The sequence below is a fragment of the Echiichthys vipera genome (genome assembly GCF_963691815.1).
Source record: "Echiichthys vipera genome assembly, chromosome: 20".
Taxonomy (NCBI): domain Eukaryota; kingdom Metazoa; phylum Chordata; class Actinopteri; order Perciformes; family Trachinidae; genus Echiichthys; species Echiichthys vipera.
Window position 1 is genome coordinate 5,811,022 of NC_139845.1, and position 17,161 is coordinate 5,828,182.

Below are 17,161 nucleotides of genomic sequence, written 5' to 3' on the forward strand. Positions count from 1 at the left end.
CACCCTGATCCCTCCTACCATCACCATCTCCTCAGTAAGGAAAGACGAGCAATACCCCCCCTTCCTCCCCGAGTCATGGTGCCTGAAAACGCACAGCACGAGGGCATCCATTTTTACTGTCCTTCAAATAACCTGAATAAGGCACAAAGGACATAAATGATAATTGTATGCAACTTCCTTATTTGATGAGTAGCCACATCAGTAAACTACGTATAATTAAGGGCAGCTGCTTAAAACGTACATAACATGCAGCCGAGGCCCCAAAGATGACACATTATGTGCCGCTTCTATGCACATTGTCAGTTGATATACTGTAGATGGATTGTAAACACAAAACCGTGATGAATCAGTCAGTCATCAATGAATCACTGAAGAAGATTACCGCACAGCCAAAATCGTACTTAATATGATCTATAAAACGACATGGAGCGTAGCCCTTGAGGATCGTAACTTGACTGTGTCATAGCACGAGTGGTTGTGGTTCATTAATTATTCATTTAACAGTCTATTAACATCATTGCTTGATTGGATCCAGTGACCTGACATTTATGCTCTATAAAACATGGAGATTAATTTTGTTTGAATGCACTGTACTGACTTAATTTCATCATGTCCCTTTTTTGCAGTCAGTCTTGTATGTCATTGTATGATTTGTTTTCCCTTTATGATGAACAAAAGCATATATTTTATTACCACTTCTAGTTCAATCTATGTTATCAAGATTAATGTTAAAAGAGAGAATATATTATATAAATCCTTTGTTGACATTTATGACACCAGGAAATGCTAATGTGAGTAAAAGCACACTCATCTTCCTTCCCCAGCAACTTTTTTTTATTGTCCAGTGGGGCACATTTGGCGTGCAACAACGTTTAAAAGCATTGTGGATTATTCAAAATCATGAGCTACGGACGGAAATAACACCGCCCTCTAGCAAACACAAGGGCCATACTTACAAGCCAAAGTACTCACACGTTCATGGTCCAGGCTCCATTTACTGACACTGCTGTTCTTTGGGAAGAGCATCCCTCGCATGTGCTTAATCTCAAGAACACTAATGGGGTAAGCATCACGACAGGCAGCAGGTTCATTCAATCTCATGGCCACTCGTGGATCAGCGTTAACAAAAATCAATGCCAATTAAGTGTAAAGAAAGAGTCTTATACTTAGGACAATGAGCTAATATATGGCTCCATCTCTATTAGCTGACATTAGCTTTAAAAGCCAATGTTGTAGTGGTACAGTTATTTTTACTGGTGATATATGCCAGTTTGCGGAATAGGTATTTTCCTGACTAGAAATATGTCATTAATTGCAACTGTGAAATTAGCAACAGAGTAATGATATCGCGATGCATTTTCAAAAATACAGTAAGCTATTGTCTGATATACAGTAAGCAACAATGAGCCAATACACTTCCCAACTGAGAATGTAAGGATATCATGCTGTGTGTGTCCTGGCTGAACAATAACACAAAGTGTAGATTGTGAATAATGGACCAATCACCATGTTCACCTCTATCTCTCATTTCACCAGCTGAAGATTCAGCCATTTTGGGAATAAATGGAAAGAATGTAACCTCACCCTCCCACAGACAACAAACGGACATGCATGCGCTCTCTGCCTTAATTGTACTCGCAGCTCTGCAAGACAATGAGGAATTCACGGTCTCTGGGTCCAGGTGTTTTCAGTTCAAAAACAGCTCATAAAAAACAGTCGGCGTGAGACATGTGACTGCCGCCAAGCAAACAACAGCAGGGTGGCTTGAAGAAGACCTGGCTTAAGTAGAAGATAGACACTATGTGCCACAGGGCGGGGGGGAAAAAAACAAGCTAAAGTCATCCTGCAAACATTTCACAGCAGCTCAATACTATGCATGGCTTGGAAAAGTGGGGACAGACAGCAAAGCAAGTGGAGGGCATGAATGTGTTTAAGGCAGAAGAAGAGTGGGGGGCATTAATGTGTTTAAAGCAGAGGAAGAATAATTCCTTTATTAATCCAGCAAGAAGAAATTACATTTTTTCACCTTTCTCGTATTATATTATTCAGGACACACACACACACACACACACACACACACACACACACACACACACACACACACACACACACACACACACACACACACACACACACACACACACACACACACACACACACACACACACACACACACACACACACACACACACACACACACACACACACACACACACACACACACACACACACACACACACACACACACACACACACACACACACACACACACACACACACACACACACACACACACACACACACACACACACACACACACACACACACACACACACACACACACACACACACACACACACACACACACACACACACACACACACACACACACACACACACACACACACACACACACACACACACACACACACACACACACAGGACCTATATACATGCAATTAATGGAGATCCAAATGGATCGGCGCCCCAGAGCAGTTGGGGGTTCGGTGCCTTGCTTACAGCACCAAGGCACAGCCTAGGGGATGAACAAGCACCTCTCCTGCCATCAGTCCACACTCCATTCATGATCCACACAGGGACTCGAATCGGCGACCCTACGGTTCCCCGTCGAGTCACCTATGGGCTGCATTTTATTTCTCATCAACCTCTTGAACAGTTTCACGATGCAGCAATAGAAGCTACTGCCTAATGCATGGGGGTGTACTGTATTGCAAACCTGAAATTATCCGGCGGAGCTGTATTTGAGAATGCAAATGTTCGAGTTTACCGAAGCAAACAAACCTCCAAGGGTGAAAAGGAAGGATGATTTACACAAAGAATGAAACGAAAATGTCGAACTGAAGACGCAACGATTTTTTCAGTAAAGGCTGACGTTGAAATCATGAGACAAATTAAATGAAAAGCAAAAGACACATTTTGTTTATCACTAAATTACAAACTGGCTACGTGATTGCGGTGTAATCCGTGTCATGCCATGCTTCCCGCCTTCTCTGTCCAGGCGCCACTCCTCCCCTAAACCAAACAGAGTATCTCCAGTAAGTAACAACGTGTCTGACACAGACAATCTCCTGTTGAGTGCTACATGTGTGAAGGGGCAACTTTGAACAATTGACATCATCCACAGTTCCTCCGTGAAACCGGCTAAATAGCCTTTAGTTTGAAATCAACTTCTCCTTTTCGTAAAATCTATATCCAGCAGTTAGTATTGCCATGGTATGGCGGTGTAAAAATGTCATCTGGCTAAAAAGCTAAGTGGGCCATAAAGAAAATCACCCCTGGAGCACATCAAATGTGCTTTTGGGCAAGGTCAAGTCCGTGTCCAACGACATGCCGTCAAGTCAGCACAGATCATACACGTGGCAGCAGGTTAACTCTACTGAGGAATTTTCCTTACGACCCCAGGTGAACCAGTTCCAACCTGCAGCAAAGCTCATCTGACATACTTCAGAGAACCCGCACTGTTCCTGGTCCTCTGGTGGGGATGCCTTTGACATTTTATCCCTGTTCTGCGTTATCACAGCAGTGTCATAGACAGCGTTGGGATGCATAGAATCCATGCAGACCAGAATGAACTGGGGCATGCGTGATTTGAGTTTTAGAGGAAAAGTCTACTACTGTCCTTTCCTTAAATGCTTTGTAGTTTCATGTATGTTCTTGTATAAGCAAACTCAGTGAGATAGAAATACACAATCTCTCACTGGAGACAAATTTACTATGTATTCCCTGACATATGTTCATTTAAAAGCCGTCCAACCCATTGAGCTTACACAGCGGCTCTCCTTTTTTTTCAAAGACATAAAAGTTAACGTGACACACTGTGCAAGGAAAACAACATCGACGTGTCACAATCAGCAGTTGACCTGGCATGTTGCAAAGCATTGGCGCACAAACACCACAAGGACTTCCTGCTGTTGATTATGGGGTTGGTAGAAAGGCTGAATGAAACCATGAGCGAGGACAGCTTGACAAGGACAGACCTGCCAATTATACACAGGTAATTTACACATGTTCTGGGGCGCTGATTCTAAAATGAACGCCCTCAGTCATCAGCCCGCTGAGGTTACAATAGCATTACAGTGATTCACTGCAGACTGGAATTCAGCATTGCACTGCATGACCTTTACTTTATATAAGATGTTAAATTGGGCTTATCATGTTTATCTCATACTCGTGCATTTACAGTACAACCACACCGTCTCAAAACACACAAAGCCGCGCACGGGGACATGACACTCATTGGTGCTTAACTGTGTAAAGTTACTTAACAACTTCAGTGCTAGTCACACAAACCAGCTGGGGCTTGATTTTTTTTTTTAAATGGAAATGGGGTGGCAGTAAAACGAATAAAACATTCCTTAGACCGCACATCCATCATCGTTCCTGCTGCTGTGTCAAGATTAGGTCAGCTTTAATCCATATTGATCCAAACATGGTTTCTTTCTTGTATTCCTAATGTTGCTCCTACCATCTGTTTGGACTCAATAGATAGGTTACAACTTACTTCTGCAAGACCTGTTTTGGTTCATGCGGTTAATAAATTCATGATGCTATAATATGTTCTTCACTGTAGCCTCTGCGGTGCCGTTTAAGGAGCTGATCATTTATCATCAAAATGAATAAGGGCACCGAGGCTAAATGAGATACAATTAAATTAAATAATGATTCGTCTTTTAAGCGTAGAACAGAAGGTTTCTGCTTTGGAACAGAACTGAAATATCAAACGATGATGATGAGAATGATAAACAATCATAAATCAAATGGACAACAGTAATTAGGTCTAAATAGTATTAACCACCACAACAAAATACCAAAACATGACAATAGACCATGGCTAATCACAACCAAGGAGGGCTGGCAGTTAACTCTTCCTGCTAGACAAAGAACAATAAAATCTAGACTGTCTAGATTCCAGCCTATGAATTATTAAGTTGCATCTTAATGTATTCTGCATTATGTTAGAGATGCATGAGTGACTGGCTGCTACTGTAAGACAGTCTTAAACCATAACAAAGAACCCGGAGGGCCGTGTGCAACCTTTTGCAAGAAAAGTGATGTGAAACCAGACTTTTTCTAAAATGGTCCGATATCAAATGCCTGAAGACAGTATGGGCATTAAGTGTGGAGCATGGATATCCTGTTACAGCCTAAATACAGGAGTAATTTACCATAAAAAGTCAACGATACAGTTTCACTCCATAGAGCCAACATTTCAAATGCAGTTCACCTTTCACATGCTGACTGTAAAGCCCATGTACCCACCAATAACTCTTCAGCTGGTTACGTCAGAAGCAGCAGCTGAGAGACTAGCTCTTTGCATGAATCCAATAAAATAAACAGGTATGTTGGCTCTGCACATGCCAGATAGTCCGCACCACACACCAAAGCCCCCTGGTGCAATGTAGTCAAGTCGCTTTCTACATCCTAATATCACAGATCACACATTTGCCTCACGAGTGCACGACTACTCACTGACACTTGAACAACTGACAAAATACAGATTGAAAAGCTGCACTTAAAAGTCAAGCTGAGTGACGTCTAAACGAACTGGACGTGGGTGTTAAACAATAAATTAATATAAAAGGACTCAATGCTAGTCTCAACAAATGTGTAGCAATAAAAACTTTCATTTATCTGGAAAAAAAAACTCTCACTACCATACCAAAAGGCAGCAGATTGATAATGCTTTGTGCGAATGTACCTAATATGATTCCTAATTGACCCAGCATGCAAAAGAGCATTGCCTTCTCGTCTGAGCTCATTTTGGGCCACATTTAGTACAACTCTACACAGTACACATTTAACAGCACTGTGCATTTAATCTCTCCTTCAGAATATGTAATTCTATGCAGTCTTTATCCAACAGTCATCCGATCTGGGATGCAGGCAACTAAAGGCCCTGGCAGAGTCACCAACCTGTTGTATAGGCTTGCAAAGCAGGTGAGAGAAACAGGGGGGGATATGTAATGCAATGTGACGTTTTAATTGTCTTAGCCGAGGGGCCTCTCTACATGAGATGGCGGGATTTTCTTCCTCGGACAGAAAGACAGGAGGCTTGGGGTCTGTAGGATGATGCCTCTATCAGGAGGACAGGGACATGTCAAAGGCATTTCTTTTTTGCCCCTTCTCACTGGCCAACTGCGAGCCTCAGGCACAGCTGCGAATCTCAGGGTTGGGGTTGTAGTGAGATCCACAGCAATTATGTAATGTGTTAATATGACTGGTGCTGGTCTGGATGAGAAGAAACAGCCACCTCACCATCTTCCACCACATGCTCTATAATTGTTCCATTACTAAATTCATGAAGTTGATTCTCATTTCAAACTGCTGAGCACTGCCAAAGACTCTTTCGCTGTTCAGTATGTTATGCAACTCCCACTCAGTACATGCAAATCCACCAACACAAGTGACTAGCAACCTTGCCTGAGTCGTTGTCATGGAGACAGTGCAAGATAATGTTCATAGACTTCAGGGCCATAATGAGGGTGTGTAATGTCAACAGAGCAAAGGCATTGTAATGCCCCACTCTGACATGTTAAGCTGGGCTGAGTCTTGTCACCTCAGTCCTGGGGATCAGTAAAGGCTGTGTATGCGAAAGACAAAAAGTTCAGGTGTGGGTCAGTGTGGAGATTTTCTTGTGTGAAGCGACAAGCCCCGGTTACCTCCGCACTAATTGCCTTGATGGAGCTCAGTGGGCAACAGTCAGCTGCGCCTTGGCATTGTATGAGGAGAGGCAAGTCGGACAGAGAGTGACTAGAGGGGAGGGGTTTAGGTGACAGCTGAGGAATGTCTGCTCGGCTCTCTCTTTGCCATGGTTTCCAGCGACTGTCATGTGAGGAATGCAAAGGCTAGGACGACGGGACTAGGAATGCTACCCTCTGAGACGAGTTTAGCCAACGAGATCTGGAATCTCCACTTGTCTGCTGAACCCCTCATTCGATTGTACATCCTCTTTACCGTCCACCTGAAATCCATGCAGTCTGCGTTTGGGCGCACCAATCTGTCTCAGTTATTCACATCAAAGAATTGATGCTATATAAATTCACACTCTTTACCCTGGCATGCAACAAAAACATTAAATTCAACAGATTATAATTGGTTAATTCTCCAAACCTCGTCACTAACAACGTCCATATGTGCAAGGGGGCGGTAATGGTATTCATCAGGAATCACATCATAGAGGCAACAACAGAAAATAAATGTTTACGGGTCCTTCTGCAACAAGTCATTCTTTAAGTGACAGAAGGCCCCTGACTCACATAACGACACAATATCTACCCTAAATGTGAGATTATGCCAGGGCTGCACTACAAAGCAGAGCTACAGACTCTGAGTCATACCCAAACTTAGTATCATCTCCTCAAACCCAGTTAGGAGAACTTGTGGTAGTGGTTATTTATAACCCTGCATCGGTCACCAGCATTGGGAGTGATATTGCTGCGACCAGTGTGGACTGAGACCTCATGTAACAAGATGACACACTTCACAACAAAGCCAGAGGTCAGCCATTTAACAGAATAGGGCAGTGCAGTTTGTTGCACAAACTTAAACTGTCAAAATTCCTTGTGGTGTATATTTTTTTCAGATGCAAAACTTGTTAGTTTCACAAAATCATGCAATGTTATGCTTAGGAGTTTAAAGTCTAAAACCAATAAAGAAAGCACAACAGAGACATCATATGACTGAGTGTTCATCCCCCTTTCACTTCATCTATGGAGACTATCATCACCTTGACCTCGCTGCAACTCTAGGATTGACACTTTAAAACATCTATATTGCCTTCTTCAACTCCTTTAAGACCCCCAAAATCCCTGGATCACATGTTGGCCAACAACACACACACACATACACACAAACAGCTCGTCTTCAGAGATGGTTAGTTCTGGAGAGCGGCACTGAAAATCCTTTCCTCACTGTAGCTCATCACTGGACATCAGCCCAACAAAAGGCAATGTTTCCCCGCAATGATTTTGCACAGGGGGGCTATGCCAATTCCTGATTTTGTTATAGCAGACTGTGAGCATAAAGAACGGTAGATTTAACAACACCATGATAAGCACACAGAAAAACATTACCACAAATAAAATAAATGCATCGTCTAAAGATAAAAGCTAATTACCCATCGCAGAAATACCGCTTCTAAGTTTAGGTGCAACAACAATGTGCCATGTAGCACGGTGATGCACTTTGCAGTACTTAGGCTTACTAACACTGCAGTTGTAGACATGAGTAATGAGGTGACATCACTGGAAATCTATGCTTGTATTATTGTAAGAATTAAATTCAAGAGTCCTTTCAATAATTCTTAGATCCTTTAAGCACTTGCTATCCACACAAATAGAGTGAGAAAGCATCCTTACTGGTGCTAAGAATGAAACTGTGTAAATGTTTCTTTCACCAGCGATAACTGGACCTTTGATATGTTTATAACACGGTACCTGGGGTGTCCTGCTGCTCAGAGGTCTAAGGTAGACACACATAACTGCAATATCCCGGGCACAAATGTCACACTCTTTACATTTAACTATGCAATAAATATAACTATTTGATTGGTATTTAATACTGAAGAGAAGTATGTTTTGATTTGCAGCAGCTGATCAAGTTAACATACTATAATGGTATTTCATTTGGCACAAATGTCACTAGTTGCAATAACACAAAAGTGTATATCTCAAAAGGAATCATACTAATATTTCCCCAGGTATTGTTATTTAACAGTAAAATGGTAGAAAGCAATGAGGTCACATCTGAAACATTAGCAGAGGATGAAACAATACAAACGAATCCTTAACTAGACTCCAAGTATTCACAACGTACACTGAAGCAGTCCGAAACCCACATTGCAGCTATTTAAATTGTAAGCAAATATGTACAGTACACATCACTCAACCCGACTTATCATGACTCTCCTTTCTGCAACTGCACCTACAAGCTACCATAATGTCTGAATCACAGGGACCGGTGTTTGACGCAATCTTGAAAATCAGACATTTAACCATGGGTACTTTCATATATATGCTTCATGTAAACAGTGTAGCACTTGGCGTTACCGACCAGGGACAGCCATTTTCATTATTTAGCTCTCAAAGTACGGAGGCTAGTTCAACGTACGGAGGCTAGTTCAACGTAGATACCGTGGTTAGGAGGGTAAATAGTTAGCTTATTAGCACTGCTGGCATTCCAGCCAAATGGCAAAAAAAAACCTAAATGACCAAAGTCACCAAACGCCACATTTGCAGACATAAAGTTACCCGCTAGTGTCGCTTCTCCAGATAGCTGACGAATGAATTAACCTTAGCTTAAACCTCCATAACAACAGCTAGCGACAGGTAGCTTGCCCTGCTAATGTAGCGTTAGCATACATTCCGTACTGAAATGGTGTGCCACTTAAATCACATTTTAACTAATATATCAACTACTGCTGTCAACAATGTGTGTATTGCGGAACATGTCGTATAGAGTTAAGACCTCACGGGGCGAACATTGGCCTGTAATCGAAAGCCGTTGTAACCAAGCAACGCTAGCGAACGTTAGCTTCTGCTTCCTCCAGAGAGTAGCCGGTGGAGGGTTTTTATCAACAAGACCACTTTTTACTGCTGTAGCCATCGTTGTGGACTTAGTTTCCCCCACAATGAGTGCCTCAATCAGTGACAACATTACCAGCAACCCGTATCAGTATCAGTGAGCCATAAAATCGCATTAGTTGGCTGTTAAGTTTGATGGTATTTCACAACATAAAAGCGAATTACAATTAGAAAGTGCAGCAGCAGTTGCAGCAATTAGACTGCGCCCACACCGACTGAGGGGTCTTATAGGGCTATTTACTGGGACAAAAAGTAGTCCCCGATGGCGAAGCTGTTTTAAACGTTGTTGCTAACTGACACATTGCATGCACGGTTAGCACTGTTCTGACATTAAGTAACAAAAGAGACGGTTGTGCCCGGTAAGGTAAACAACGGGGATGAGAATGGCTTCCATTTGACAGGTGTTCCACAGAAAGCAAATGCTAGACAATTGTGTGTAAACGATGCCGTTGGCAGTGTCCGAGTGGCGTGATGTCAACACCGGGCTTAACACACAAACCTGGTGGAGGGCGGTGAGACCGTCTACATTGGCGTAGTTGATGTCGGCGCCCCGGTCAAGCATTCGCAGCACCTCCTCGGTATCGCCGCTCGAGCAAGCGGCCAGAAACACGGCGCCATCGTCGAACTTCACCTTCGTCTTCTTCTTCTTCAGCACGGGAGGCTCCTGGTCCGTTTCCGAGCCCAGCCACCGCTTCAGTTGCTCGTTCCTCTTTTGCTTGGCGTCCGCCATCTTCATCCCCCTCCTAGTGTCTCGGTGGTGCTTCTTATCTTTTCTTCGCCGAGAGAGGATATACTTTATAGTGCCACTATCCCACAGCGCACTGGGGCGTGGGAAGGGAGGGCTGGAGGAGGAGAAGGAGGGGGGAGAGCCGAGAGAGAGAGAGCGAGAGAGAGAGAGGGAGAGAGAGGGCGTGTGGATTGTTTTCCACAATCTCGCGAGATCTGGAGCTCAGGAGCTGCAGTATAACGTCATCATCAACAGATTATGAAGGGAGTGAGCAGGGTAATCCCTTATAGACTCTGTAGACCACATAAAACAAGAGTACTTGAACATATTACACCACTTTCAGCTAGCTCAAAAGTCATTTTTAGTGAGGGATCATTTATTATATTATATATATTTTTTTTATCATAATCAGAAAGGTGTTTACGTTTCACATACAAGGAATTTGCCTTGGTGTTCCAAGAGCACAGCGATTCAAAATGATAAAATCAATTCAATACATTTTATTTATAGTGCCAAATCATAACAAAAGTTATCTCAGGACACTTTACAGACTAGGTATAGACCACACTGAATGACTTATTTATGATTTACATAGACCCAACAATTCCCCCATAGAGTACGGTGGCAACGAAAACCTTCCCTATAACAGGCAGGAACGTCAGACAGACCCAGCAGGCTATAGGCCACTATAGTCAAGAACATAACTAGAAACATTGCCATGAAATATGAAAACACATACTGTAACATATATAACAAAGTATGTACAATTTAACAGTTAAAAACAACAAGAAGTTTTGCAGTTTTGTGTGGAATGTGCAAAACGTATTGTAGGTGGTTTGTGTGAAGTTTCACAGTTTATACACAGATATTGTTTAGTTATATTTTTGATGATTCTCATACTGTCCGTCTGAATACACCTGTATTCACCATCTGTCTTAAACGCTATGCTTTTGTACCTGTCTCTTTAAACCCCCCCGCCCATCCAGCCCCCTCCTCAAAAAGCCCAGTCTGCTCTGATTGGTCAGCGTTTCCGGGTCTTCTGCATATGCACCTAGTCCTCCTGCTTTATATTTAAAAAAGGACAATAACTGCCCCATTTTTTATTTCACAGGTGGATAGTAAAAGCCAAACATTCTCAATATGACTATTGAAAACCAAAAACTGAACCTCCATATATATATATATATATATATATATATATATATATATATATATATATATATATATATATCATTTAAATATATAGATTTTAGGTGCATTTCACTTTTATTAATTGTATTATCATTAAATTGTGACCCTCCTGACTATATATATACCTGTTGCTCTTTTATCATTCAAGGAAATGTCATGCTAACTCTTTCATTTGAGGTGTTTTCCCCTTTCTTCCAAACACATCCATCAAATGAAATCCCAAATGTCATTTGTCAACAGGTATTGTTCCAAATTGCTAGAGTATTATTTTTCTTAACAGGGGTGACTTTCCCTTTTTATTTTCGTTCAAGGAAATGCCATGCTAACTAAACATTTCAAATGTGCGAGGTTTTCCCCTTTCTTACAAACACATTAAATGAAACCGCTATTCCAACCGTCGTGCGTGACAAGTTCAGTTGACATTTAATAAAAACATATTGCTCTCCGTGGGGAAATAAAAGTCTTGCTACCACAAAGTACCTGTAATGATTTGATCGGTAACACTTGAGGTGCTAGGAATGTCTAGTGGACTCGAGCACCAGGGTGGTCCAGCTCAACCTGGAGTAAAAACACGGTGGCCAGGCATAAAGTGTTTTTTATTTGGTCACCGCCATGTGTTATGGTTGGCAGACAACCATGTGTACTCAGCAGGGGGTGTGGTATAGCCTCCTCATACGCGAGTTGTGAGTATGAAGCATGCAGCCCCCTTTTTCTTTTCCTTTTTTTATTCTATACATAATGTCATTACAGATGATAATGATGTTATTTTTGGGTTTAGAGAAATTTCAAAAAAGGGGAAAATGATGTTGCTTGTGCTTGATTAGATACCACCCAGTCACTGAACTCGGGGTTGACATCCTGAATAACAAGCTGTTCAAGCAGAATCATGATCCAAAACATTTATACAACTGTGACCGTGAGCCATTGTGTGAAGTCACGCTAGCCTCATTTTCTCATTTCAGAACCATTCCTCACGTCGCTGTCACTGAATGTGGACAGATTTAAATAATTTATTGTCTGCAAATGCGGTAAATGAGACTTTGGCTGCAGCACACGGAACTCTGAACACAGAAACATCAGCCGATACCGATCCTTAGTGTTTCAGACATGTCATGGGAAATTACTGCGGTTGAGTCATAGGGACGGTGGAACACCAACAGCGTCAGTGTCAGGAAGTTGTTGGCCAGTGGATTCGGTGCGCTGATATCAGAAGGGTTGGAGGGAAAGTTACGCGTGAGCTGCTGATCGGCAAGGAGGGTCTAGCCATGTGGGCCTCATCCAGCTCTGAACGTAATGAGAGTGTCCTGTCTGTCTTTGTGTATATGTGTGAAACACGAGTGAGTGTTAAAGCTGCAGACTGTGTTAATACATGCAGGGTAAAAAGCTCTGCTTATCTTGATGGTTCAGTTGTTTCGAAAGGTTGTTTAAAATAAATAATATTTCCTGTTCATAACCTTTGACTATTAGGCTCTGAATGTGTCATAGCATTGCACTTTTCAATAACCGACCCTGATATAAAAGAAAACATGTAACAAGTACTTATGTCCTTATAGTTCAGTGAGGATGTAGTAATCTAATAACTTACAGTGCACGCACATGTAACTTTTAAAGGTCCTATATTATGCAAATTTTCAGGTTCATACTTGTGTTTTGGGTTGATGTATGTTTCCACGCTTTAATATGGAGCCTTTGAAATTCAGCTGTCAAACGCAAAAAGAGTCAAGGGATTTGAATATTTCCTGGTGTTGTTCCCTTCACCATGCAAATCTCCCCTACAGTTTGCTTAAAATCTACAATGTCAACAAGAGGGGCCTCTTGTTGCACTGAAGGCATGGAAACTCTGCAGCGTATATATCCACACACTCCACTCGGCACCGTAACAAATATCTTGAATGTACAGTAATGCATCCTGTTTATGCATCCTGCCGTACCCCCCTGCAGCTGTATTTACCTCACTGATGACACACAGTGCATTATGGCTTGTTTAAGTGAAGATTACATCGGAGCCTTAATTACCTAACTTTACATTGAATTGAATTAATTAATCATGACATTGTCAGTACATTTTCTTTGCCACAATGATGGCTTCCTGCAGATAAAAGCAATCAGTGCAAATCATTTTGGTTCTCGATGTGACGCCAGAGGATAACTCGGGTTTTCAGTGTTTTTTCTAACTGATGAGATGCCAGCAGTAAATACATAACACAACACAGGAGAAAAACTATTCCTCAGCATCACCTCTGACAGGCAGTTGTGACTCTCCTGCAGTACATGTGTCATGAGACTTCGAGACAAACCGTCTTTCATTAACCTTCACTTTGATCTCCGGTGACTGTTTGCTGTTGTTCCTGTTCCTCTAGAGGATAAAAGTGTCTGGGAGTGACTCGAGTGTAACACTACCACAAAATTACCCTGGCGCACTTTCCCCGTTTGTCTTTAGCCGCTGAGACGTGCATGAGCGAGCTGATTAAAACCCACCGACAGATCTAAAAGTCAGGTCATTGTAGCCGCGTTCCCTCAGCGCGTATGACTGATCCTCCAGAGGCAGCTCATGTTTACTGCTTTAATTGAGTGTTTCCGAAGGGACTTTTCTGCTGTGGTTTATGAAACCAGATGAGGTGTTCAAGTCAAGTGTTCTGGAAAGACAACTGGAAACGGGTAATCTGACCGGCCAACTGTACGCTATCAGCCTTTATATTATCATCTTTTGATTATGTCAATTAACGATTGAATGAAGAATATGGCAATAGTTGTGACATTTAAAAAAATATGCTTACTAGCTAGAGTTGGATGAGAAAATCAATACCACTCTCTCATATCTGTATATATGCAGCTACAGCCAGCAGCCACTTATCTTAGCTTAGCAAAAAGGCTAGAAACGTGTGGAAACAGCTAGCCTGGCTCTGTCCAAAAGGTAACCAAGTCTCCCCGCAGCCAGGGATAATACTTTCATATGAACAAAAATGTTAGCTGTCGCTCTCTTAGCATCATAGCTAGGCTACATTAGCATTTAGCAGATTCCTTAAAGGGTACAGCCAATCAGAGGCACAGAAGGGTGAGTTTTCTCGCAAGGCATACTGGGTAAGGGTGTCCAGTGAGTCAGCTTAGTCTCTCCCTTCGAGTTCCTTTATGCTAGCTAGACTTGTCTTGTCCCAAATGGCGTGTACTGACATTCGTGCCCTGTGTGCCCTATGTACTGACATGATCAGTACACTCAATTTCCCCAGTAAGTGCTGTCTGCAATCACACACTGCCTCAGAGTACTTATCAGAAATGAGGATCGTATTCCTTCTTCTGTTTATTTTCCAAAAGCTTTTCAAACAACTCTTCTGACTCAGCACACCGGCAAAACTTCTTGTGATCCTCTTTTTACATTTATAGAGTGAATCTAGTTGTTGCCGCTCCGTTGTTGTTCCGCCATTTTCCAGTTTGAATTATGTCCTGCCACTTCCGCTACGTAGACAAAAGGGCGCGTTTGATGGTTCATCGTTCCACACGCAACGGTTTGGATGTTCTTGAGTGTGCGACCGGATAAATGCAGTACACTGCAACTTCCACCGAGTGCGCGATTTGGGACATAGCATTGGATATAATGGGAAATAATGTTGCATTTCTGAGTTACTGTGTGACACTTTGTGGTGAATTGTTTGAGTCAAGCTTTACTTACTTTTACTTACTAGCTGTAATATGATTGTATTAGAGTTTAACAGTAGTGTCAGTTCAAGGCATAGAAGCTATTCCAGTCTAGATGAAGTATAACATAGTTTGTTTTGACTCTATCATTTTCATAAACATGAGCATTGATAAGAAGATGTTAAATATCCAGACATCTATCGATGGTGTCAGTTTAGTCTGGTGCTGATATAAGCCCTCCAAAAGCTACAGCAGTAAGATCAGACAGGGACAATACCTAATATTCATTGCCGTACAGTAACTGTATCTAGTCATATCCACCAGCATGTCAGTGCAGGGGACCCAGACAAAAAGCACTCACAGAGGGGTGACTGGTGAAGTGTGGACAACTCAGTCCCATCTGAGAGAAGCCAGATGCTCTGCTCCCATGCTCCCATGTCACCCAATGCCTGTTGTTGGCGCCTGCGACACTGACACACTCATCTCCTTACCCAGTTTACGGGTCCAGACAGCAGCGCTATCGGACAGATAGAAATAGTCATGCTTTGATGTTATCAGAGGATTTCTAAAAAGTGATGTTGAGAAATACCCCGATAGTGCCGGCTCAGCCCTTCAGACCTTTCAATTAGTCACTGTTGGATTGAAAAGCATGTCCCGGCCTGTGGTATCAGGTGAGAGTTAGCAGGTCTACAGACAGCGAAAAGCCAGAGTCAAATGAAATATAAAAAGATTTTTCCGAGAAGAGCCTCCAAGGTGACATCTCGTGCTGTAATGGGCTCAACCCCATGTCCATCACTGACTAACGGACCTCCATGTGACTGCATGTTAACTACTGTATGTGTAGAACTTCGCCTCCCAGTCCAATTTCACAAGGCGCTTCAACTGTCAAAGGATTTAGGGGCAGAGTGGAATGAGAAAGCAGACTCTGTCCAAGGCCAATAATGTGTCAGGAGGTGAAGTGGAGGAACAGAGACCTATTGGCAGAGATACTAAAGCCCATTTCACACATGCGCTGCGAACGCGAAATTGTCTAGACATTAGAGAACGCAAAAATATCTGTATCAGTCGGATCAGACATCAAACAGACTTTACCCTCCTAGCGCCTTAGTACAAAGTCTGTTTAATCTCAGACTGAGCCCACGTGGGAATAGTGCAGGTCATTGCTCGTAGAATTCACAGTGAGCTAATTGGGTGTGTTGTGGATTTTTCGATCACGCTGCTCGCGCGACACGGGTAGAAACTAAACATAGAAGGGTGAAAAGGAAGGGCGACTTACACAGAGACACCAAAGAAAATGTCTTTCCGGAGAGACGATGAGATTTATGAAATTCTGTCGGTATGGACCGTCGCCGAAATCGTAAAACAAGTTCAATGACTGGATTGAAATTCAGAGACATGGTTGTTCATGACCAAAAATACGAACGTGACTGTGTGACCGCAATGGAGTATTTAAAATAAGGGAGAACACATCTGACACAGAAAGTCATGTGCTACATGTAAGAAAGGGCGACTTTGGACAATGTCCGGACCTGATTCCTCGTATGAGAAAACGGCTTGAGAGACAGGAGAGGCAGTTAAATGAATGGCAGGTGGGCTGAAGAAGGGGGGTCAGATTGTTTTTAGACCATTCTTATCAAGACGAATAATAATAGAAACCTGATCTCAGCGGTCACATGCTGCGGCCCTTCTTCTCGGCTTTGGATGCTGCTTTACATGCTTGCCGTGTCTGGGTTTACTCTATGTGTGCGTGTGTACTGTAAATCCACTCTAGGTCTCTTAATCATTCGGAACAAATAGGTTAAGCATCGCAACAACACCTCATGTATCACACAGAACACACACTGCGATTATTGCACAGATACACTACGAGCATTTTTGAGCGAGGACTGAAACGCAAGTCCCCAGAACTGGGGTGCAGCGCATGGCAGGGGTTGGGGATTGCTCATGAGGTGATCAGCTCCCAGACAACAGCTGAGCTCTAACCCCCGGACAGAAATAGGGCAGTCAC

The 17,161-nt window shown here is 42.6% G+C and overlaps 1 protein-coding gene across 5 annotated transcripts in view; it reads right to left on the bottom strand.

Annotated features, from left to right (window-relative positions):
* The window catches only part of ppp1r12a (protein phosphatase 1, regulatory subunit 12A), a 54,739-nt gene extending 44,333 nt beyond the window's left edge, over nucleotides 1-10,406 (bottom strand). For all 5 annotated transcript variants that reach the window (XM_083934774.1, XM_083934773.1, XM_083934772.1 and 2 more), the window contains exon 1: nucleotides 10,102-10,406. In XM_083934774.1, the coding sequence (XP_083790900.1) occupies nucleotides 10,102-10,338 (237 nt within the window). In that variant the 5' untranslated portion in view covers nucleotides 10,339-10,406. The remainder of the gene's footprint in view (nucleotides 1-10,101) is intronic.
* Nucleotides 10,407-17,161: the final 6,755 nt, after the last annotated feature.